The sequence below is a fragment of the Ipomoea nil genome, unplaced genomic scaffold (assembly GCF_001879475.1).
Source record: "Ipomoea nil cultivar Tokyo-kokei standard unplaced genomic scaffold, Asagao_1.1 scaffold2480, whole genome shotgun sequence".
Classification (NCBI taxonomy): domain Eukaryota; kingdom Viridiplantae; phylum Streptophyta; class Magnoliopsida; order Solanales; family Convolvulaceae; genus Ipomoea; species Ipomoea nil.
Genome location: NW_017618908.1, coordinates 276,918 through 302,490, shown reverse-complemented (window position 1 = coordinate 302,490; position 25,573 = coordinate 276,918). Strand labels below are relative to the sequence as shown.

General features: G+C 35.1%; 2 protein-coding genes across 10 annotated transcripts; both read right to left on the bottom strand.

Annotated features, from left to right (window-relative positions):
• Positions 1–1,132: 1,132 nt before the first annotated feature.
• Positions 1,133–5,474, bottom strand: LOC109152985 (SPX domain-containing membrane protein At4g22990-like). 5 transcript variants are annotated; one of them, XM_019300694.1, is made up of 11 exons: positions 5,012–5,474; positions 4,732–4,796; positions 4,343–4,463; positions 3,782–4,093; positions 3,452–3,556; positions 2,875–3,329; positions 2,420–2,727; positions 2,138–2,319; positions 1,863–2,053; positions 1,630–1,763; positions 1,133–1,548 (listed from the first exon to the last, which is right to left on the bottom strand). In XM_019300694.1, the coding sequence occupies exons 2-11, from the start codon at positions 4,782–4,784 to the stop codon at positions 1,310–1,312; spliced, it is 2,100 nt and encodes a 699-aa protein (XP_019156239.1). In that variant the 5' UTR covers positions 4,785–4,796; positions 5,012–5,474; the 3' UTR covers positions 1,133–1,309. The 5 variants fall into 5 exon arrangements, with proteins under 5 accessions (XP_019156239.1, XP_019156238.1, XP_019156241.1 ...); XM_019300693.1 differs by having other exon boundaries at positions 4,732–4,791; positions 5,012–5,473; XM_019300696.1 differs by having other exon boundaries at positions 2,138–2,313; positions 4,732–4,791; positions 5,012–5,473.
• A 4,157-nt stretch (positions 5,475–9,631) lies between these two features.
• LOC109153272 (DNA-directed RNA polymerase IV subunit 1) lies at positions 9,632–24,692 on the bottom strand. Of its 5 annotated transcripts, XM_019301142.1 has the most exons (21): positions 24,543–24,692; positions 22,996–23,078; positions 22,691–22,798; positions 21,869–21,989; positions 21,656–21,777; positions 20,771–20,824; positions 20,465–20,689; positions 19,527–19,664; positions 19,325–19,420; positions 17,473–19,222; positions 17,327–17,439; positions 15,554–15,723; positions 15,386–15,452; positions 15,198–15,316; positions 14,796–14,941; positions 14,153–14,415; positions 13,830–14,003; positions 13,554–13,691; positions 13,209–13,462; positions 10,790–10,901; positions 9,632–10,270 (listed from the first exon to the last, which is right to left on the bottom strand). In XM_019301142.1, exons 3-21 carry the CDS (start codon positions 22,775–22,777, stop codon positions 10,106–10,108), a joined length of 4,314 nt encoding a protein of 1,437 aa, XP_019156687.1. In that variant the 5' UTR covers positions 22,778–22,798; positions 22,996–23,078; positions 24,543–24,692; the 3' UTR covers positions 9,632–10,105. The 5 variants fall into 5 exon arrangements, with proteins under 5 accessions (XP_019156687.1, XP_019156683.1, XP_019156686.1 ...); XM_019301138.1 differs by having other exon boundaries at positions 17,327–19,222; XM_019301141.1 differs by having other exon boundaries at positions 17,327–19,222; positions 22,996–23,075.
• Between the last annotated feature and the right edge of the window lie 881 nt (positions 24,693–25,573).

The following is a 25,573-nucleotide window of genomic DNA, read 5'->3' as shown; positions in this document are numbered from 1 at the left end:
ATTTTAGGGGGGAAAAGAGCCACTTAAATAATTCAGGGGGGAAAAGTGCTATAAGTATATAACTCAGGGGAAAAAAGTGTCATTTTCCCTATAAAATATATAGAATAGTTAGTTAATACATAGTTGTTTTGTCTTTTCTATCCCAGCTCATTAATTGCAAAACAGTTTTCTCTAGAAAGTTTATACGATAATGCCAATTGTTGTCATAATAATGTCCTAAGTAAGTAAAGCAGAATTCACAACAAGAAAGTTATTATACTTAATACGATATATAGTATAAAAAACAATTTAATTTATTATATTACATATGGTTTTCATTTTATAAAAAAAATAAAAATAAATGGAAGAGTATAATCTCACAAAACATAAAGTAAAATTATTGCAATATTATCACGGAGTATACAGTTAATAGCTGGAGGAACTAAAATGAATATCACATCGCACATGGACGTCAATAGCATTCGGTGGAGAAGATTGAGTTGACCCAGTCAACTCGGAAATTGCGTAGGGCACAGGTCCCATGCTGACCCACAAAACAAACCAAAAAAACATCATGTGAGGATTACCCTACTTTTGGGTGGAGAAGTTTGATGCCCGGCCTAGAGAGTAATATTATTTATTTAGAAAAAATAGTTAAATAGACTTTTGAACTTTACTCGAAAAGTCTATTAAGCTCTTAAATTTTTAAAAGTTGCAATTAAACTTATAAACATGTTATTTAAAAGCATTGAAGTCCAGAAATTGGTTGGTAACCTATAATTATAGATAGATTATCTAGGATTCTAGTGACCTTTCCAGCAATAATCACCGGCTAACGTCATTTAAACTTCACCATTACTGAAATGATTTTCTAGATTCGTCCCTGATATAAGCATGATGACCAAAAATAGAGTTGCAAGGAATATTATACAATATAATATAGATATACGATGAAGACAGAGGAAGTTGCATGGAATAGTGTAAAGTACATAATGATGCCAAAAACATAAAGTTGGTTGGAATGTTATAAGATTTTTTAATGATGGTAAGGTTGAAAGAAAAGAATAAAAAAGCAAGAAATATGACAAAAAGAGAATTGGAATGGGGAAAAGGATGTCCAGCACTAGCAGCAGCTTCTTGATGTTGAAAGAAGTTAACACCTTAACAATAATCCATGTTCATATACTTGTGCCCAAACTATAACATTATTGTCTTTTTGTATTGTACAATGTTGTACAAGTTCCCAAAAATCAAATATACAAATGAATGAGCCTAAAAGCAGGAAGAAATGAAAAGAATAGAATTGAGATGAATTGTTGTGAATACCAAATCAATACAAGGAATTGTAGGTAAGGCAGGTGGCAATAATGGAACCTATGCAGATGAGAAGTGAAGGAAGGAGAGTGACATTCAAGAGCCTACTCTCACCCAGATATCCCGCTAAGGTTATAGTGCCATCAGCGATAACTCGAGCAATCGTGCCAGCTTCTGTGGACAGCAGCCCGCCATTGTAGGTTCCTCGTGACAGCCGGGAAGACATCACTCGAGACAGGAGCGACAGATTCACACCTAATTAAGGATCCGACAAATATAATGTGTTATAGTACATATAATGAGCAGAGAGGAGAAGATCAGATCGATGTGTTTTACCTTCCAATACTTCTGCAGATACAAACATAATGAGCCCCGAGACAACATATTGTGGCACCGAATATGGGACTAATACTTGAAAGCTAAGGAGAATACCCACGCAAACCATAATTTCAGACACCAACAAGATTTGCCTGCAATTCAACCAAGTAATAAGTAAATACTTATCATAACGCCATGGGAATAAGGAGAGGATCCCGGTTTGAACGAGGTAGAAGTGATTCCTTTCTCACCTGTCCTCAAACATGTTGCTAATGTAACTTCCAACAACAACGTTAACTGGCAGAACAGTTAGGCCAAGACACGCAAGAAAAATGGCCACTCTACCAGTCGACCAATGAAAGTAATATGTAGTAACGACACTAGATTCAGAAAGTAAAATCTCCATAGCGTATTTCAACATGAAGTAAATCAACAGTTGAACCTGCAGCCATCCATCATACAACTTTGTTAATGCTCGTGTTTATATATAGTATCTGATTGTAAACACGGGAGTTAACATACATACTTTGACTGACGGAGTGAGTAATCTGTATGCTGACGCTATAGAATTGGCTGGTTTGTGAGACTCCTCTATAGCTTCTTCACTTCCATCGCATTCTTGGTCATCCTCGCCATCTTTCTGTTCCTCGGATTTTAACAGCAAAGGTTGCGTGGGACCCTTTTCAAGCACGGTATGATCTACTACTAGTACCCAAAAGAAGTTAAACATCACAATTTGATGTGTGATGGATATACATACAGAGAAGAAATTAAGGACAAATAAATGGTTTTTGAAGTGGAGCCATACCAGAATTGGAAGTAGATTCTTGTGGAACATGGTTTTCTTCAAGGCGACGAGCAGGTTCTTTAAAGCAGATGCATAACCATATCAGATACATTAACCACGCGAAAGCCATAACCCAACCGGGTAAAGTATCTTGGTTGAACGTTATTTTCGAAATCTTGAAATTAGTTTGAAGCAATCCAGCAAGTGCTGGACCACACGCCATTCCAAGAGCGCTAGCACTCACAAAACCAGCTGAAGCCTGCATCCGGATTTTAAGTGGCACACAATCACTGATATACCTTCGATTCACAGCTCTCGCAGAACCCAACCTGCAATTCGAGATGAAAATGGAAAAGCCACAAAGTTAAAATATATTTCGTTGCTATTGAGTAAAAGATCCATGCAATTTGTAGTTGCAGGGCTAAAGAAACAAAACACATGCTAGAGAGGAAAGAGAGAGAGAGAGAGAGAAGTACCCACAAAATAGTCGACCAATAAGAAGAATCGTTATTGACTTAAGATCATAAGCCAATGCATACATGGTATTACCAGCAAAAAGAGCTATACTGCTAAATACCAAGGGTTTGAAGTAAGACTTGTTAGACCAAGCACTGAAATACACCGATGAAAAAACTTGTGCAACAGCCATTGCCCCAATTACAACACCGCAAACTGTTGCAGCAGCACCGAGGCTCATGGAGTAGTCGTCCGCTGTTGGGACAATTATATACGTATTCACCATATAAAGAAAAGTGTTTCCCAGGTTCAATAGGAGTGACATGAAATGGTAACTCTGATCATCATGTTCCTGATCAACCGGGATAGGAAAATCTTCTTGCATGATAAGTGCATGTTGGCCCAAAAAGTTGAGGAAGTTTGTTGAATAAGTTAATCTGTCAGCAGCTGCTTTTAGCGAGTCTATAACAGAGTCCTGCAGATGAAATCTAAAGCAGATAAGCGGATGGTGGACAATCCAGAAAATAAAAGTAAGAAATAGACAGTTTGATAAAACATAAACACTGGGAAATGAGCTTATTAAAGGTAGATAAAAACCTGAAGCGGGAGAGCAGGCTGATCATAAATAGATAAGTAACTTCCCGGATGGTCTTGAAGTTCTGCAAGATTACGAGATACTGCTCCAACAACAGCCCCTAATCCCTAAAATCATTTTAAGATTGGTGGTGGTAATGTTAAAGATGGCATTTTTTAGACATAAACATTAACACAAAATTTACAAAAGGTCAATATATATACTTTGCCTTTTGCTTATACCAACTTGAATGGATATAAATAAAGAATGTTCAAAGGAAGAAACCTATGAAAATTTAAGACAACGAAGAAGAAAAGAAGAGACGAAATCAGGTATTTGAGTTAGCATTGTACCACATGCTTGAAAACTTGCTGAAGTTGAGAATAAGGATGATTAGCCCGAGTTTTGACATAGTAATCAGTAAACTTATAGCCAAACCGTTTGTCAAACTTCTTAAGGATCTTACGAAGTCCAATGGCATTCATTTCAACAAAAAAGAGAAGCTTTAGAAGATCACGCCCCACATCCCTATACGCCTCACGCAGCTGATGCATTTTAGATATATCAGGCTGTTCTTGAAGAACACCTTGCTGTTCGTTGTATCCAGCAATCCTTTTTGCAAGTACTCCTTGTTGTTCCAGCAGGAAAAGCACAATTTTTTCAATCTGTATCAGTTACATGAAGGTTATGCAAGCTTTACAAACATTAAAACAACAGATATTAGGATTTACAGAGTTGTTGTTGTTGTTGAGGAATTTCCCATACTCATGTTTACCATCATATATGCGTCCAAAACAATTTTCATTATGTCAAGAAATGCCCACCTTGTTAAATTTAATTCTTTTAGCCATCCCAAAGCTGCAAGAACTTTGGGACTCCACTTACATAATTGCCCAACATAAGCTCTCACTTACCTGGTAGTCCAACATTCGCGAGAAATCCTTGAGGACATGACGGCGATCTAGGACTCCAGCTTCAATTTGATTAGAGTACTGCTTAACCTTTTTCTTCATCAGTTTGTAATTGATGTAGTATCTGCAAGGTTCAGAAAGATCCTTTATCAAGTTCACATACTATATATCACTCTGATAAATACAATTTATGTAAGACTGAAGATTCATATTGGAAAGGATTTTCTTTATTTGTGCTTTTTTGCTCAACTTATTCCTTCAATTTATGTTTGCCTTTGACTACAAACCACATAAAGTCCCAGAAAATCATTAGCAAATTGGATCCACAAAAAAAAACACTGGAAAACTAGAGTTTAACTGCATCTAGATTAAAAAGGAAGCATGAAACATACCCTTGCCATTCTTGAATGTGTCTTTCCTTCAACTTCTTCCCAAAAGCAACCATCTTTTTACTGCACTACGCAAATAACAGGAAAAGCTAATTAAAAATTAAAATTTGAATGCTGATTTACATGTACACACAGATTCATTTTCGCACGCACGTGCATGTAACTGCGCATAAAAATACGTAGAAATGGATATACACACACACACGCATATGTATGTAGACATTCAACACTCCGATTGAATCCAAAATGTACGAAATTGGAAACTTTTTGCAGAAAGCATTACCGCAAAACTGGAAATTCTGGGAAATCCGCGGCAGTGTTGTTAGATGACCATCAACAAACAGAGAGTGTCTGCAGTGTTCTCAAAAAGAGAGAGAGAGAGAGAGAGAGACGTTGTGTTCTGAGTTTCCAGAGAGATGTTGAAGAAATTCTATGGAATGTTGACGAAAAGACAGGCCCAGAGTGGGTTATAACCAAGACGTCGGATCGAATCGAATCAGTTATGAATGGAAGCTCCAAAGAAACTAACAATTCGGATCTTTTAGAGAACCAAAGATTCAATTTTTATTGCAGCAGCAGCTTCAGAAGTCAGAACTCATAATTCCCTATATTTTTTCTACTCTTTCCTTCCATGATTGCGAGTGAGCGATATGATATGACAATCCATGCTGACATGCATGTGTCATCTTGAACACAGAAAACAGATAGACAGAAGAGGGTCAAGTCCCATGTCGCCCATAATTAATGCCCTTGTATGATTTCCAGAAATTTTTGTTTCCATATCACCACGCTCAAAATGTGTTGTTTCTTTATTTAATTTAACTTATTTTCACTAAAATAAATCCTGATTAATTGTCAAGGACCTTGTGGTCCAATGACACTAAGTTGTTATGAACAGATACTACGTTGTAAAAATTCAGTCCAAATCTTACTCATTAATTTTTATTCTATGATGTGACAGTTACAGATAAGCTGTCTTTTTTACGTGAGTCTCAATACAAGTGTGAGAATAAAAGTTAAGAGTAAAAAATGATACTACATCTAATATTTGCCATAAGTATATATTTTAATTGGTATCGAATATGTGAGGCCAGAACATGGATGAAAGATTAAAAATATAAAAATTTCAATACTAATATTTATATCATTACGTGCGTGTTCACAATGGGATAGTCTTTTGTTCATGTCAATTTAATGATGTTTTTCTGATCTGGATGAGTTATACGGAGTAAATAATAATAATAATAATAATAATAATAATAATAATAATATATTATGTGAATCCACCAATGGTTATATCATACAGAGTCGTTACACACATGAAACATGACCCATCAATAACTCACATATATTAAAACCTTAATAAAGAAAGGCCACGTTGACATCTAAAAATTGCTAGTGAGAATTTTTTTTAATTCTACTGACTCTATTACATTCTAGTATCTGTTCATCTATCATTTCTCAATTTGTTGAAACACAAAGGGTCAACACCGCCTCCACCGAATCTCGGTGTCATGACCTCAAGTATAAAAGAGTCACTACATGTTATATGAGCATGCACAAAGTGCTTGGCATGGAAGCTCTGAAGAAACTAACAATTCGGATCTTAGTGAGAGCGCGACTTATTGATCTTCTTAGTTTGAATCAATCAGTTATGATAACTTAATTAGACTGGTTTACCTCATTATAGTCCTTTGTTGAGTAGGAGCACAAGGTAAACACACTTTCAAATGCACGTACTATTAAAATGTTTAATTGATAAGTATGTTTTATGTCAATTTAATTATTTTATTTTAATTAGTCCCTTGATCGACTCGTTTTAAGTTCAATGGTTAAATCCTAGACTATTGTGATGTATGAACAACAATATAGACATATATAGAAGAAGAAATACGAAGGATGGAAGATTATTACCTGTAAAATTGAGAGAAGAGATCTGAAAGCTAAGATTGCACAATAGATCAGAGAAGAAAAAGTTGTAGCTAGCAGCAATAAGTTGAGACACTGTATCTACATAGGGAAAGAACATATATGAAATATGGTTAAAGGTTAAAGTAAGAAAATGTGTTTGGCAACAATATATATAATACCTAAGTGGTAGAAAAAAATTAGATTTTGAGATTCATTGAAAAATATATATAACACAAACCAAATATAATAATATAATATTCCAAAATTTATATCACCTTAGTAATAATTGAAACTCTTCAATTTCTTTGTAGACTTTCTTTGTTACCTTTCATGGTTTAAATAGAAGATATGCTAAGTGTAACTTCGATGAGTATGAACTATATATATATATATATATATATATATATATATATATATATATATATATATAATACTTTTGTTATGACTCGTTTTTAATGAAGTTTTTAATGGAAGCAGTGAATGTCTTGATTTTAATTATGTTGTTCTACGTTTTTTTTTTTTTTTTTTTTTTTTTTTTATAATTTCTGAAGGGTACCCAAAACTACTACAAATTAGCTATGAACTTTAACCTGCATTCTCTCTTTCTCTTTTTGCATTATATTGTTTGCTTCTTCATTTAAGGGTGATTAATAAAAATCTCGTTTTAATTATTTATATCATCATTTTATTTGGTCATTTGTGACAAAAGCATATATATACACAGAGAGGACACACATCCATGTCAACAGCATTAGTTTGCGAGCTGTGGTAGTTATAATGGTTGTAGATTCAGTAAAAGAACGATGAAATTCCTTCTTCTTCTTCTTCTTCTTCTTTTTTTTTTTCTTTTTTTTTTTTGTATTTTAATAATAATTATGGAGAGGTAGCTAGCTAGGTTGTCCAAATAACGACCCAACAAACCGTATGATAGTGAAATTGAGATTTAAATATTATTTTCGTGGTTCTAATTTAATACGGAGTATTTTAGGCCGATGAGTTATAGTACGAACTATGAATCATGTTTGCATGTGAGCTGCTGGCTAAATTTTTCTATGCACCATTACCTGCAAAATACATTTTTAATATATTAAAATTACATATTTACATATTTTATACACAATTTTTTTTTAAACAAATGCACATTATTTAATTAATAATATACAAAATAATGTATTTTACGTACATAAATAATATATTTTTAGTATATTAAAATATATTTTTTTTATTTATGGTCCATATAATAATGTTTGGTTGTTGAGTGACTTGAGTCCCTATCACTTTGGAAAGAAAAGAAAAAAAAGTTAAATGTATATGTTTACTCCGATCTGTATATTTTATTACTTGTTAATAAAAAATGTTGATTATTTGGTTATTTATTGAGAAGAATTAATCTTCTCTTTTTTTTGGTTTATACTACTTCTGAAATTAATTGGATTTTAATATACGATGTTCCCATAAACTTTTAATATATGCTGGTCTCAGAAAAATTTACGCTAAAATAATTTGTGAAAGTTCGATTCACCACACAGTTGACTTTGGGTTTGGAGAGTGGAAGATCTTCCCAAACGGTATAAGATATGCTAATGAAGGTTTATTGATGCAAATACTTAGATATTAAATTTAAATTAGGAATAAGGTTCAAATTGGCCACTGAACGTAACCTGAAAATGCAATTAGGCCACTAAACGAAAAAAAAGTGCAATTAGGCCATTGAACACTCAAAAAATGTGCAATTAGGCCACTGAACTCTCCAAACGTATGCAATTTTACCGGATAGCAGGTTACCATCAATTTTAGCAGGTTACCTGCTTACGTGGCAACTTAGTTGGCATTTTTAATAATTTTTAAATAATTTTTAATAATTAATTTTAATAATAAATTTTATAAAAAATTGGAAAATATTAAATAAAAAAATAATAAAGTCGTTTTTATTTTTTAAAAAATTTTTTTAATAAAAAGTTATTATTAAAATTTATTAAAAATTAATTAAAATTTATTAAAAATGCCAACTCAGCTGCCACGTAAGCAGATAACCTGCTAAAATTGAGGGTAACCTGCTATCAGGTGAAATTGCACATTTTTGGAGTGTTCAGTGGCCTAATTGCACTTTTTTTTCGTTCAGTGGCCTAATTGCATTTTCAGGTTACGTTCAGTGGCCAATTTGAACCTTATTCCTTTAAATTATTTATAGAAGTTGCAAAAACTAGTGGCGTGCAACATGATTATGGACTAAAAGATCACAGGTCTGATTCTTGTCAACACCTTCTTGGTCGAGCTCGTTGCAGGATCTTACTAATGTGATTTACCTTTTCTATGTAGTTTGTGTGCTATTACACATCATCAATGTTAGTGTGCACCCTCAAATAGTGGCTACCAGTTTCTCTCGTTACCCATCCAAAGAGAGTGCAAAATTTTGTCAAGCTGTACCAACATATAAAGGTTTCTGCTTTCATGAACACTGATCTGATGAGCACAGTCAAGTATATATTGTCCTTAAGCCAATTATGAGATGAGAACCAACCAAACCAGCCTGTGGGCTGGGTGTTGAATTGATTGGCTATTTGTTCATATTTCTGTGGTGGGTCATGAGCAGCATTCAGCATTGCAACATGAAATTAAATTTGGTACGTGTTTCCAATTCTTGGAAAAAAGTGGATTTGGCATTTTCTTGAGAGGCAGTGTTATACTTTGTTTGGTAGGCAAAAGCTTATTTTGAAGCACATTCTGGAAATGACATGAGTGGGTGAGGAAGAAAGAGGAGGGTTGTTAGCCTAACTTCAATATTTTTTTCTATCTTTTTTGCTAGATGGAACTAAAACTTGTCCAAAAAAACAAACTCAACGGTCCATTTTGTGGGAGGATCAGTGTCTGGTGTTCACATTGAGTGAAACTCTCATCAGAGTTTGATTTTGGATTCTTGTTCACAATCTACCACACAAGAACCAATTGAGTTGTCTGAAGAATTACTGAAAGAAGAGAGATGCCACAAGTCTAAAGAGTAGCCAAGCACATACATGTTAACAAGAGGGTACACCAACTTAGTAGAGCCATTACAATCTTTTATTTTGGTCACTACAATTTCATACATTAACAATTGACAATTACTACTAAACTTCAAGTTTTGACTCAACTCAACTAAGTCTTAATCCCGATCCACTACACGAGATTGATAAACCTAATGATACAGAACGAAACAGATGGCAATCCATAGCTTTTCTATGTTACTTCCACTAAATCCTCTCTGCCTACAATAATTCTAGGCAGACAAGCTTGAGTGGGAGCAGCATAAAAAAGCATGACAGATGGACTGCCCTACAAGCAGAATGTAAAAAGATTAACAATTATGGAAAAGGAAAGAAGTGCCAGCTTTCATGATAGTTTCCCATCACTGTACTCTAATGTGCAGCTTCTACCCACAAATGAACTCTTATTAGGAGCATAACATCAACTCTGCAGGAATCTTGAATCAGTACCCATTCAACCATCGCGAATGGTAAGTTTTTGCCTTCTTTGGAGCAATTAGCTTGAGAGCATGATGTACGCACTTGTGATAAGAAAAGTCTTCGACTGTTCCATCTGAACGTACCAAAAGGAAGCAGCGGGAATTTGCATGTCCTTTATGCTGACCAACCTGTGATGAGGATGAGTATAGAATCACAAAATTTGCAGAAACGATAAGGGGCAGGGAAAAAACTATAATAAATTTTCATTCTTGACTCAAACAATCACCTCTGTCCATATGAAACAACAATTACAATTCGGATTAAAACAGTGGTATGCAATATATTTCCAAGCAGTATCTCAATGTAAGCAAACAAACTGTTGGGATGGTACTATTTTTCCTCCTTAAGACTATAAAGAATTCATTTAAAGCTAGCTGTCGAGTGGAAATTTTTTTCTGCATTAACGAAAGCAAATTTTGCATTTTGCGCGTGAAACATGGTCTTCCTATAAACCTACCATTTGGCGGATCAAACTCATAAAAATACCATTTAATTACCCAGTAAATAATTAAAATAAATATTGATAGTACTTTTATATGGTCAGGAACCAATCTCAGATTCACATCATATTTCATATCCAGTATATTGTCCCTAACAGAATTGAAGTCTTCCAGTCTAGTTAAAAATACTATTTTATGCTTACATACCTTGATTTCATGTGCTCCAGTCCCAATTTTCTCACTCCTTCGAGGATGAAAATATAAGGCCCTCATCACAACAGACTTGTCAGCTTCTTTCAAATGATCATTAATATCATACCTATAAGGAATAGATAAATTAAACCAACAAGCAAATTATAAAGGGTAGGGGAGAGAATCATACTCTACCTAGGATGTCATAGCGATGAGGTATTAGCTTTATTTATGATGTGATTTTTTTTTCCGTTAGATAGTTAGGATGTGGTAAGGCTTTATGAGGCCATTGCTTGATTGGACCATGCTTTATTAGTTCAGTAAATTTCCTACCTAATTGGCAGACATAATGTAATGTGATTGCTTATTCATTTTTGGATTCTCAGTTTAACAGCTGTTACTTCACTTCTTGAGAAGTAAGGAGTTGATCCAAAGCAAATCAGTAGATTGGAAGTTGGAAGTGAGACTGTTATTGACAAGAGTAAATCAATCAAGACTTTCCTGATGCAAATTTTTGAGGTACTGAACTCATTTTCATAATACTGTTTTTTGATGAATCTAAATACCACTTTTCACTTCTGAGTACTGATTCTTGATGTGTGACAAAAACAGAAATGCGGAAACACTGACATTGAAGGGGTTGAGAGCAGTTCATGGGATGGCCGCTATGGGCTTCTTGTGTGCACAGACAGTGCGGTATGATTTTCACCTTTATATACATACATATATGTGTGTGTGTATTCAAACACCTTTACTGAATAACAAATTTTGATAGGTCTATGCTGAGGGAGAGCTCGGCCAACTGGAGGAGCTGCAGCTATTGCTATGCTAATAGGGCCGGATGCTCCTATTGTTTTTGAGAGCAAGTTGAGGGGTAGCCATATGGCTCATGTCTACGACTTTTACAAGCCTATTCTTGACAGTGAATATCCGGTAACTGCCTATTTTTATTATCTTCAGATTTTCTCGGTATTGTGATTAACTACACTCGTACTGTTGTCTCTGGCCCTTGGATTTGATAAATGAACTAAAGCATCCAGATTAGCATGGGTATTCACTTAAATTTTCAGTCCATTAAACATGGAAGTTTCCAGTCAAATGTAACTTTTACTTACAGGCACATGCCACTTTTTTTTCTTTCTTTACTCAACCCAGTAAATATGACCAACCACCGTTCCCATTTTTGGAAGGAGGCATGGGAGAGTGAGGCACCGAAAATCTTTCCATATATATAATTTATTTTATTCTCAAGTTGCAGAAGGTGTAAAACTCGGCCTAGGAGGCCGCCTAGGCGCTAGGTGCCCCTAGGCCGAATCAAATTAGGTGAAAGCTGCCATTTTAGGCAGTCAGCTGACTAATCACCATAGTTTCCTAATTGGCTGATTTTTTTTCTTTTATTTAGATTTGTTTTGCTCAAAACAATATAGTTTTGAGTGAAACAAACCTAATCTCAGATTCGCCTTCGCAGCATTCTACAGACCACAATCACACTTTGCAGAACCGAAACACAGCCCTTCTGTTGGAAAGCAAAGCGCAGCCTGTCCTTCTCCCCATCCAACAGCCGTTCATCATGACAGCGCACTGCCACTGCTGCACGGTTGCAGCAGCCAAGAGCCTGAGACACCATCACCAATTCACCATTTGATCATGCTCAACACCGCAAGCCACTTGACTTCGCCATCGCCAATTGTCAATCTTGCAGTTCTCGCCCAAGACTCCAAGAGGTAGGGAACATGTAAATTATTGATTTATTGCTAATTTCCTCTTGGCCTTTTAGCATTTTGCAATTTGAAAATAGCCTAGTTTTGTAACCCTAGAATTTTAACCCATTTTAAACTCCAGTTAGAAATATCGAAACTTTAGTATTTTATGAGTTTTTTTTTTTTTTTCTAAACTAGTATTATTTTTTATTTTTTTAATAGATCGCCTAGGAACCCATCAAACGCCCGATGGGTGTCTAGCAATGTTTACAACATTGCCTAGTGTTGGTGGTGACTTTAAAAGAAAGAGACAAGTTGAAACAAAAGAGAGGTGGGAGGGTCCCTCTCGGAGGGAGATAGATATGCTTAGTAGTGGTAGATGGAATTTCTATTACTTCTATTATTATTGTTTGGGGGCATGTTGGTATTTTGCTCATTATTCCTTAAATTCCAATCCAACACAAATGCCTATACAAAGTTAGCTTTGGGTATATATTTAACATGAAAGCAGTTTAGGCTAATATGTATCTGTATTTTAATCAGCAATAGATATTGAACTTGTTGAAAACCAGAATACTACAGGATGTACATAATCCCATTGGTGTCAGCTTTTGATAAAACGGAGCTCTGAAGGGTCAACTTCAAAATTAAAAAATATGCAGCTTCACTTGAATTAATTTAGCTTACTAATATTGCAAACTGGATGAAATAAAAAGAGTGAGAAATTTACTTACGTGTATAAGATATTCCTCAATGCCTTAGAGAGCCTCTGAATGTCATTCAACGTAAAGGAACTCGAAATTGCTTTTGGTAACAAACTATTTTCTCCCTCTGAATAAAAATCACCATATTTACATAGACGCTGAGCAAGAGGCTTGCTGACAATTTCTTTGCTTTCCTCGGGATAGAGCATCATTTTCTCCTTCTGGAGTGCAGCATGCTTACCCAGCAGATTATACACATCAGTGGTTTCAGAAGGCTCAAACCCCTTTTCAGAAGAGGATAAAATTAGAGCATGAAGTAGTAAGAAATTATTCACCAGTGCACTTAATATCCTTTAACAGGAAATTCCTGAATACCTTCCCAGAGTATAAAACGTCAAACTGGAAACCAGTACCAACAGGTGGAATCTTTCCCCAAGATAAAGCTTCTGCAGTCCCTCGAAGATCATCTGACAATCCCATTTTGGCTGCTTTAAGAAAACTTTCTCCAGGACTCTGCATTGAGTTAAAATACACATTAATGGATACATCTTGCGGATAACTAGGCTTAACCTTTTAGTTAATACGACTAGCAACCTAGCATAACATTGAACCAAGGAAAAATTAGACTAGTAAGAGTGTTAATGACATTACTGAAAAGCATGCTTGCGTGAAGGGTGTAGAAACACCATTTTCTTTTCTTTGAAATGACAGGCCTTTTGCACTCAAAGCAAGAAATTGTCCCGAAGATGACAGACAGTCAGTTGCAAGTACCAAGTGTTCTGGGAGGATAATCTTGCCAGTATCAGACACTGCAGAACTTAGATCCTGCACTTCAACAGTACATTATAAGTATACAACGTTTCTAATTCTATGGAATAGAAAGATATAAAGTTCTTACTACCTCAGAACAAAAAAGGAACATACTGCTGGGGAAAATTTGATTCACAATATGAAAACATGTAATCATAACTCACTCTTAGAAAACACTTCCAAGCAACATCTATCCCATAGGCTACAGAGATATCATGAATATCATCAGGATGACTGCGTTCCCAGTCGATCATAGTCATTATTTGAAGGCAACTATCCACAAGGACACTCCAAAATTTAGTTCTGTCACAGTTTTCAGACATCAAAACCCGCAAATAAAGTTCTCCAGAAGACCTTATAGAAGACTTGGATAAAATGGGTGCCTCCTCCCTCCATAAGATATCAACCTTTTTGAATGCAGAGAATCCTAAAAATCAAGTCCAGATTTAGAAATAATAAGTATTTAATTCCTCTAGAATTGAAAAAAGAATCCACTAGAAGAATAAGCACATTTTAGATTAGTGAATATATCTAGCACTTCAAAATGCATAGATGAGAAGATAATCTAAACAACATAGGTTTTAACTTCAAAGATGGACAAAAAATGATTTTAAGAAGTTGGTCGTCAGCTTTTCTGTTTTTATTTTGTAGCAATCCAATTCATATCTGTATACACACACAGAGAGAGAGAGAGAGAGAGAGAGAGAGAGAGAGAGAGAGAGAAGTGAATATTATCAACAAAAAGATGGAAACCAGCAAACATTCATGTGTAACAGTATATAAAAGCTCAAGTTTAATGAATAAAACCTTTAACAACTGTTCTAAGGAGGAATGGTATCACAAAATCACGAAGGATATCCAGCTCCGGATATGAATCTTTAGTAATTCCAACAATAGCAACTGTAATGCAAGATTTTGGGTCTTGCTTTGATGTGTCAGCAACACAACAATCCCTGTCAAAAACAACAAAGATCAGGAGAATACTTGGCTCCAGCAACAGAAAGCGGTATCTGCATATTAAGAAAGCAAGGCCAAAGCAAAGCATACACATCTAAATCTTGTATCAGAATTATTTTCCAGTAATTTAGATGGGGTCCTAAGTCCTAACCCATGGTGAAATTAAACTCAGCAAACTTTATTTTCATATGGGTAATATTCATTGATCCAGTACCAACTGGAAAGATGGCAGTCCTTGGAGTGATGTCTTACGTGCATGTTATCTGCAGATTTGGAAGTTCAACTTTTGCTTTTACTTTAGTGGCTGTGTAACTCATGTTAAGAGCATCAGTAATGGATTCTAACTTTAGTCTTCTCCTCTTTGCAATTTCCTGAAAGAATAAAAATTCAGGAATTATTAAACTTATAGATATGACTCAAAAAAATTATGATTGCATTACCTTATTTATGTGAAAATGGCAAACCCAAGGACTAGTGCGGCTGCTTCTGCTTGTCTCTCGTGAGAAACTAAAGTTACAGACAGTATAAGTAGTTGAATAGAAAACATCCAGTAGAAAAATGCATCATAAACAGTAAAACAGCCACAAATGGAATGTAAAGAAAATTACCATATCATTACTTCAGAAACAAGGTCCGAAAACAGAAGCCTTTCCAAATGATTTTTTACTTCTAAAGCTCCATATTCAAAACCGTAAGCCCACCTTCCAAGCATTTTTGACAAGAACATTGATGCAGATTTTTCACCACTACTTTTTCTTACCCCTGACTCCAGTACTTTCTGTAAAATCATAAATACCATATAAGGCATCAAGCATTCAAAAATCTCAAGTCAGTTCCCATAGAAGCAAGTATTCCCAGCTCAAGAAACATATAAGCTTGGAGCAAGAAGGTGAATAAAATTTTCAAGAAAATCTCATGAAAGCAATACAAATAACTGCCACTACTGCTGCGTAATTGTACTTTCAATATGGATTGCTTGAAGAATGAGCATAATGAAGGAAGAAAGCTCAATCTCAAATTCTCAATATTGTCATAATGAACACAAGTGTTCCCATGGATGCCAGCTTTGCTAGGTTTCCCTCTTTCATAAATGAACAAATATGTCACCATCTGCAACTCAGCATTTCATTTTCAAGCAATTGCAAGTAGTTTAGCTAAAAAGCATGTAGGAAGTATCACACCATCTCACTTCCTGTTACAACAATGCAATGTTCTCTTATTTTGTTACCTGTGTTTCTAGGTTTTCACATGCAAACATTGAGGTTTTCAATTGTTTTAATGTTTCTCTTGTTCTTTTTGGAAAATATAAATGGTTAATGGTTTATGTGTTAAAGAGAAATTTCCTACATCAAACTATACCCTCATCTCTCAGGAATCAGGATGCAGATAACTAATAGAATTACTTTAAATTGGTTAAGTTCTTAGGAGCAGAAAATAGAAGTAAACACTGGTTCGCAAGAGTGCCAGATAAAAAATTTAAAAAGATTTTTAAAAATCCGGTCTGCAGAACCAAAGGGATACAACATTACTAGCACAAGCACCTCCTTCCCTGGTGTCCAAAAAAAAAAAAGACAGGGACTTATGAAATGCTATGAAATGTTGGAGAAGATGGGAAACGGCTTTAACTGGTTCCTGTCAGAAAAAAGTTAAAGTAGAAACTTGATTAAGCCAGCTTTCTTTCTTCTTTCCTCCTCTTTTGCTAGTATACTTGAGTTCTTCCCCATAATTTCTTATCACAACCTTCATGCTATGAAATGCAAAACCCTGTGTTTTCCATTATTTCTGTAACTTAGCAACCTACACAGATATTGACCATGCATACATTGAATTGATATTTGACGCCATTCAAATAAATTCTCAGTCAGTCCTTCCTACGCCTTGCTAAATATGATGTTTGAAATTTTCATTTGCAGTCCCTATTGGAGTTCTCATTTACTTAGAAATTGGAAGTTTGGAACAGTCATCTACTGGATTCTGAAAGCATAGTACATAAAAAATAAAACAACACTACAGGATTGCTAAAAAGTGACTTCTTTTAGAAAGACGGTTCTGACTCTAGACATCCAGCTGAATAGAATAGAGAAAAAAGCATAAAGTTAGATAAACAATCAATTAAAACACAACTTTCTTGATATCAGGCAAATGTTAGGGAAAAAGGTATTGAATGCCATGAACTAGCAAAAGAATAACATGATCACAGCTTCACGATTCAGAAAACTACATAAAGTGGACCAAATATTTCAAACCTGAAATAGTTCAATTCAGACAGTATAAAATGAAGGATATGCAAGATAAGGTAATTTTATAAGGTTGAAACTATATTCTCTCATCTTTGGAGGAGGGGAGGGGAGGGGGAGACAGTTTGAGAGAGAGAACAGAACCTTAAGGTTCAGCAGAGGTGATGACTCAAGCGCACTAATGGGTTGATCCAAAGCACTGTATGCAGCCTCGGAAATGGCACTAGCAGCCAATGAACCAACAGGATGGCCACCCACTGCATTTGATGCATGAGAATGGCTTTTTACAGCGTCTTCAGGGGCTATAGTGGGATCAGATTTTTCTCGACTATAGTAAGAAAACTGCACAACTTGATTTCCATAAGGATTTCGCACTGTTCCATCATATCCAATGTAAAGGTCCCGCATGAAAAATGTGAGTTTACGAGTCAAAGTACCAGAAACATCAGCATGCCCACTAAAAGAACTTTCCCTAGTTGTTAACGAATGCACAAAGCACTCCAGAGGATTTAAACCTGTAAGAAAAGAATTTTCCACCACAGCACATGGGATGTAAGTACCAGAGTATTCCATAATATCATGAGGATGGTTCTTTTCATCATTCCATGCACCACAAGAAAGATGATGGGGGATTTGAAAAGACAATGGAATCAGAGAATGCTGCAAACCAAGACACATGCTCTGCTGTACCAATTTCAGAAGGTTACCCTTGCTCCCAGCCTTTAACATAGCCAGGAATGAGTTACCCTTGTTTGCATACTGATAAAGCAGGTTTTGGATATCCCAGAATACATCTTTGAAAGCACAAACAGAAGCCTGACTAAGTGCAGCTGACTTCTGTTTCTCAATAGACAATCGCTCAACATCAAAAATTTTTGAATTCTGATTTCCTTCAGATCTTCCAACAAGGAAATCTCGAGTATAATCCACCATGAGAAGTGTAACATAAGAAAGTCTCTCTGCCTCTTTCAAACCACATGAAATTTCAGTAACCATATTCTTTCGGGTGGATGGATCAGAAGAGAGATAAAGATCAGACAAGGAAACGCTTAATCCCCTCATTGACAACCACTCACATAAAACTTCCTGTGCAGCAAACAGGAAATGAAGAACCTGATCTCCATAATGTTTGACAAGACTACGAAAAAGATTTCCATCAGTGTCACGTAGCCAAGAAGATCCATTAGAAGACATAATTTCTCCTTTCCTAATACATACACCATTAGATGGAAAAAAATAATCAAAATCTGATGGCAAGAGCAGACTGAATAACTGCTTTCCAGTCCAATAACAAGAGCCTTTTGATAATGCTTTGAAGATAGCTGGCAGTGAGAACTGTCGAGGACAAGACATCTGCAGCTGTTGCATCTGACACTGGTTCAAGAGAACCCCATCCTCCAGAATCAAATGAGCTGCAGTCAAGCTGTCATGACTTAGTGACAAAAGGTTTCTCCCACTCTGTCCATCAAGCAATTGTTTGTCTAGAGCAACAAGCTCCCTAAGCTCCACTCTGCAGTCCATTGATTGTGGAACATAACCATGAAGGCAATCACCATCAAAGTCCCCACGAAGAGGAGAACATATAAGGGGATTTATAGAAAGAGCCGAAGTTATTGGAAGAATTCTGACAGACAGAGCAATAAGGGAATGTTGATGAATAGAAGGAGGTCTATTTATTAACACAATATCTCCATCAACAAGTGGTCTATATATGGTATCTCCTTTCTGCAACTTGTCCAGCATACTAACACGAACTAAGCCATCATTTCTGCGAACAAGGACCCATCCCTTCTGAAGAATCATGAGATCACAGTGCTCAGTTAACTTTTCTGAATTCCATGTATTTAAATGCTCAGCTACATGTAGGCTCTCTGCAACATGACATGGAATACCAATTTCAGACAGCTTTATCTGTGGATCGCCAACTACCACCAAGCGGAAAGCATGATTACTTCTCTTTGCAATGAGAAGTTCTTTCAAAAACTTCAGACCAGATGTGCTGATTGCAGGGTCTATAATAGCTTGTCTTTCAGCACGAAGCTGCAAAATGTAGGTTCGCATCACATATAAAAATTTCTTCCTCAAAAATAAATAACTAAAAGAAGACAAAGGTATTGAATGGAATATTCTTGTATATCTTACCTTTGAAAGTTTGATGCGGTCAATAACGTGCATACTTAAGTCATTGGCTGCCCCTCTAAAGTCAATCAGCTTTCTGTAAAGCCTGTTACTTTCATCCTAAATTTTTAAGTAGAAGAAGCATGTGAAGGATACTGTGGAGCAAAAAATTATGTGATTTGCCTGAGAAATAAATCAAGTTAATGAAGAGACATATTTCACTTACAAATAGCATATGAGGCCCTAATTCTGTGACACGATGACAGTTAGGGGTCAAAAGGAAACAACTGAGAAAGATTGAAGTTCTACTTTTGAGAAATGCCTCAAGAAGTCTTGAATCAACATCTTTCAGCAAGCTATAAACCTAATGGAAAAGTTGGAAACAGAATGTTTTTCAGATGCACAACAGAATTGGGAAAATAGACAGAAATAAATATCACCTCTGCAGTGAACAAACTTTTAATTAAAACCCCATAACACAACAAAGATGGACAGTACATAAATGTGTAAAGAGTCATGCTACCTTCACTCCCTCTCTTGTATCACTATTGTATTGAACTCTTTCTTGTATTTAATTACTTTGTGGACTCTTTTAATGGCATCTCTTTATCTGTTTAACTAATGGCGCTGTTGGCCAATTCAGGATAACCAATGAATATAATGAGCTTTCCTTTATAGATAATAATGACATGTTAGGGAGTAAAAATAGCATTTTTCATGCACAAACAGGAATTGCTAATTCAGTGGCAGAATGCACAAAAGGTCAAATCATTAGGCTCAATCCACAGACACCAACTTAGCACATACATATACCAAATTTTACGTCTATATTTCATTCATTCATTCCTAGTAACAAGCCAGCAAATGCAATTATTGCTAGGAAATGAAATAAGACTGAAGTTTCTGACCATGATCACTCAGGTCTGTGTCATTTGCTTTGTTACTTAAAATAAAAATTAAATGAAGGAAAAAAAAAACCGGCATATCCCTGATAACAGAAGTACAGTACATGATATGAAATAATCTGCTGTTACACCCTGAATTGTATTTAAGCATATCTCTGCTGCACAAAATTATTTGATCAAAAGCTGTAAGAACAATTACAAGGACTATAAACTTGGCAAGAGAATAAGAAAAACTGATGAAATGAAAAGGAGAAGCTACCTGTGCATATGATAGAACTCGTTTTTTTGATTGTCGAGAACTTTCATCTTGCCCTGCATCATGTGGAATTATATCCCAATAATCAGAAGCCAAACTTCCTCCTGAAGTCGTATTTGGAAACTTCCTCAACAATTTTTCACTCACTTCAGCTATAATTGCAGGCTTTCCAAACATGTCTTTGGGAGATAATCTAAATCTCATTTGTGGATAATCTTTTAAAGTTCCCTGTTTGTTTGACAGAATGCAGGTTCAGAAACTATGAAGATTAATTGGTAAAAGAATATAATAATAGACTATCCAACTTACATCACAATACTTGCAATTACCATGCTGCTGACGCATGGATGTGGAATCAACCCTCTGATAAAAAAGCACAGAAAAGGCCATCAGTAGAAGAACAATATGAGATGAGAAAATAGTTGAATAGATTAAGTTAACTACTGACTAACACCTTTTAGGTACTAGAAAGTACAAAAAGTATACTCTGGGAAGGTTCCTATGCACAATATGTACATAAAAAGGGTTGCTATAATTAGCATGAAACTTGTCTTCTAGAAAAGTGACCAATCCAACCGGCATAATCTTGAAGGAAATGTTGCCAATTAGAGTGAACAGAGGGTATGTTCAAATAAAGTTTTGACAAATAACTAACCACCACTGTGCTCTGAATGGTCAATTTGACTACTTTGCAGATTGAACATATTAACCCAATTATTGGACACAGAATTAGAAATAAGGAAACTACAATAAATGCCAAAAAAATTGCAGTCAAGGAAAAAGGTTTTTTTGACTCAGGAAGTAAAAAGCCTCAAATAAACCTAGACAGAAGGAGAATTCAATTAGGTTCTTTGAACTGGACAGAGGTGACAATGTTGCTGTTATAGAATATTCTGTGTGATTGAGTATCCCATATTTTAGGAAACTAAATATTGGCATACCATATCAGTTTAGAACCAGCTTGTATTTAAGGTGTGGTTGACTAACCCCTAAAGACACACAGAAAGAGAGAGAGAGCTACACAGAGGTATGCTTCTCACTGTTTTAACAGTTGCAATCTTTAAATAAGAAAGCATGGATAGACATGTACAACACTAAACTTAGACCATCAATCACAATCTTATCTGCAAATCTCCAATGTCACCATTATACAACTGTAGTATTCATAACAAAGTCTGTATAGTAGTCCCTGACCTTGACCTTATCACATCGAGCTGATTTACATCCTGGGCAAATTTTATTGAGAATCCGTGCAGCTTCTGATATGAAGTATGGACTGATAATTGTGAAGGGGAATTTTATTAAACCAAAATGGCCTGCAAAAGTAGAATCGAGATACATGATACTCAAGTATGAGAGCAAAGGCATGCATCAGCTCGTACATCATATATAAGTTTCTTTTCACACCTTCACATCCTTTTACATCTTTTGCACCACATGTACGGCATTCAGAAACTGGATTTGGCAGTCCTAATGCAGGATCTGTTACTTCATTCACTAGTTCTATTACCTTAGCTGAAATTTTGGCCTATACAAGTCACATGGAATTAATAAATATCCTTCAAAGACAGATAAAATAAAATACAGAAACAACATACTACCAGACAGTGAAGATAGTAGTCTAACATATCCTCCATGCCAGGTTTACAAACTTCACATAGAAGAGCAAATGGGGAAAAAGTGATGAAGTAGGCATGCACCTTAAAGCCAAAGGAAAACTGGTATAAGCCATTTTAAGACCTTATGAAGCATTAAGGCCAATAAAACCCTTTAAGAAGTGACCAGCATTGTCAAGCTTCAGGGAAAAGCTCTACTCTCATACATGGGATGGTTAGTTAACTGAATGTTTTTTCCGAAGTCTCACTAATCCTATTACTCCATCCATCTCATGTTAAGTTTCCTATTTTTTTTTTTCATGAGGGTCAATTTGAGTGTTTACACTAAGAAATTCAGTTCTTGAAAAAAGAATAAATTAAGAAACTAGATTTTAGAAAAAAAAAAAAAAAAAAAAAAAAAAAAAAAAAAAAAAAAAAAAACATATTCATGGCCATGCAAGTGCTAGCATTCTGGTAATATAAACTAAAGGGGCATGTCAATACCATGAAACATTCTGGAAACATCATTCATATTATAGAAATTGATAAGGAAATAGATAGAACAGATTTAGGACCTGCTTTAGCACTCAAAATTACTAGTAATATAAGATCATGAAACACAGCAAGTACTTACAGCATCTGACTCAGATAGAATATTAAACTTAATTCCCCTCAAGACACCTGATGGCACCGGGTACTCTATATGTAGATCATGCTCCATCAAAGGTGGCAAGCTTGTGTTCTGGAAAGGGAAATACAGAGTTAAAGTAAGAAATTTAAAGTCAATCAAGGATCTTTTATGTGCTAACACTTGACTGTTAAATACTATTTGCACTATAACATCACATATTCTTTTCAAGACATTAATGATACCAGCTTGGAAATTTTGCTTCTAGAAATTAGAGCAGTACAACCTACAATTAAAACAGCTGATGATACCTGTAGCCTTGCTGGTATCTCCTCGGCTTAGACCAGTGTTAATCAAGAAAATATCATAAACAAGATATCTTCAGGGCTTGCTGCTGTTGAAAAAAATAATTGTAGTTGAATCACTTAAAACTAAGCTTGTGAAATTACTCAATTATCCAGACATAAGGATTATGAAGCATCCTAATGAATAAATATTGCAACTGACTTCACAAGCCACACATGCAAAATAACAGTTCATTGCCCAATATCAAAATAGTCAATCATATTAAAAATGGTGTGTACTTTCATTCCCAATAACAGGTTAAAATTAGAGAAAAACCTTCAAGCTTTTGAAGGCTATGGGAATGTGGAATTTCACTTGCAAAAGAATATATTTTGGCAATTTGGCACAAGTATGATATCTGTCCATCTAACTGCTTTAGCCACCGGGAAACCTATACAGACTAAGTTAAAACATGAAGCAGCCAGACAATAAATCTCCTAATTAACAGAGTAAACACAAAGCTCGGCATCAAACATCCTCTTTAGTTTTTATCTGTATGGGTTCATTTTATATGCATTGAGACACCTTAATCACCAAACTAGAGTCATTAGATCTAGGGTATTCAACCAAAATTTACAGTAGCAAGTTCCCCCACCCAAAAATAACACACAGAAAAGAATGCGATTAAGGATAAAAGATAAATGCCACACTTGGCACTCAATATTTCTTCAGAAGAAGAAAAGAAATCTAACGGTATCATTTAATCATTAACAGATGAGATGATAAATGTTAGTTACATGCATATGATCAAAAATGAAAGTTAAAATGTGGCATTGCTAATTTCTGTAATGAAACAGTAGAATCAACTGATTCATGAAATCCATTAGAGATGAAATGATAACCACCAAAATTGATATGTCTAAATTGAGGGAAGTGGAAATCTGCAATTACTTGCATTCAATTGAATACTGAACAACAGACATGAAACACCACATCCCACATTTCTCAATTGAAACAACATGAAAAAAAAATCTGGGTTGGAGATATAAACAACAGAGGCCTCATCCCATATTTCTCGATAGAAACAACACATTAGCAACTTAATTCATTAACCCATTTTATCAATCAAATTAAATGTTCTTAATTCCATTACAAAACCAAACACCAACTACCTCTTCCATTATATTTTCAAACCCAAAGCTAAATCCCATGGACACAACTAAATTCCCATCTCCTTAATAAGCTCAAAACCTCATGCAGAATACATCCATCGGTCACAGCATCAGAGTTCAAACAAAATCCTAGGAACTGCCACTCAGCAAGAAACACAAAACATGCAAAACTCATTGAACAGAATCCGTGCATTCATACCCCGAGGAGGCATGATCAACAAAGGAAACACGCGCCCTGTATGAAGAAAATCAACTCCAATCAAAGCAAATGGTCAAATGATCAGTTACATTCACACCCACATTGATAATCATACACATAGAATGAACAAACAGCCATTCCCAGGATTCTATCAAAGCATCAATCGAAGATCACAAAAAAAAATAGAAGTCAAAACTCTCACTCATTTCGCTTAGTTGAGCTCGGCGGAGCTGGATTCTCCTCCTACCACCGGTGTGTGGTGTTACTGGGTGGGGGTAAAGACTGACAGTCTGAAAGGGGAACTGTTTTTTTCTGAAAAGCTCAACAGAACAGCATTCGAGTAAGCTCTGGCACAAATACACACATATATAGTATATATAAATATATCTCACTTTATTTTTTTATATATACATCTATATATAACGGATGAAGTGAAAAATATAATTTAATCTGATTCATTCATTCATTCCTAATCAAGGGTCCGTAATGAAGTTATTTAAAAGAAAAAATACAGTTGTATTATAGTACCATATTATTTATTTTGTACCTTCGAAGTGCGTATTATTTCGCCTTCCATAGTACATATTGTTTCGTCTTTGAGTACCATTGTTGAGCCTTCCAAAGTACATTATTGAGACTTTCATAATTTTTGTGCTTTCCGGTGTACACGATTGTATCTCTTAGGAGACAATTTTGTGTCTTCCATAATTTGAACAAAATGCAAAGATAGTAGATCAGAGATTTATTAGAGGGGAAGACATTGTGTAGATTAGAAGCTCTCTTAAAAAAAAAAAAAAAAAAAAAAAAAAAAGAAGATTAATTTGGACAAATCAAAAACTCATATTTCACCTCACTTTCGCACCCGAGCCTAAGCATATATATATATATATATATATATATATATAAGGGATCCTGTGAGAATAATATCATACGAGAAGAAATAAGAACCAATCTCAATCTTACATCAATGATTTGATCAGATTTACAACAACAAAGAAAATGCAGTTGTACTTTTGTAATTATCATGAACACTTAACAACTAAATATGTAAATCTGATAAATTTTATAAATCAACAAAAAAAAATTAAAATTTAAATCTAAACTGTAAATGCTCTTAAGAAGAAAAAAGTGAACCACTAACAGCACGTTTGGTTCACGAAATGAATTTTGAGGTAATAGGAATGCTATTCCATAAGGAATGGAATAGGCCAGGAATAGAATATGAATTGTATT

What these genes read in the sequence shown, in the direction of transcription:
- LOC109152985 (XM_019300694.1), bottom strand. Translation starts at nt 4,784, where the DNA reads ATGGTTGCTTTTGGGAAGAAGTTGAAGGAAAGACACATTCAAGAATGG. An exon ending in CGCGAATGTTGGACTACCAG is followed by an intron (nt 4,094 to 4,342) that starts GTAAGTGAGAGC and finishes TAACTGATACAG; the next exon opens with ATTGAAAAAATTGTGCTTTT. An exon ending in AGCAACATGTTTGAGGACAG is followed by an intron (nt 1,764 to 1,862) that starts GTGAGAAAGGAA and finishes GTTGAATTGCAG; the next exon opens with GCAAATCTTGTTGGTGTCTG.
- LOC109153272 (XM_019301138.1), bottom strand. Translation starts at nt 22,777, where the DNA reads ATGGAGCATGATCTACATATAGAGTACCCGGTGCCATCAGGTGTCTTG. An exon ending in AGATGTAAAAGGATGTGAAG is followed by an intron (nt 21,778 to 21,868) that starts GTGTGAAAAGAA and finishes CTACTTTTGCAG; the next exon opens with GCCATTTTGGTTTAATAAAA. An exon ending in TAGGGCCTCATATGCTATTT is followed by an intron (nt 19,421 to 19,526) that starts GTAAGTGAAATA and finishes TTAAAAATTTAG; the next exon opens with GATGAAAGTAACAGGCTTTA.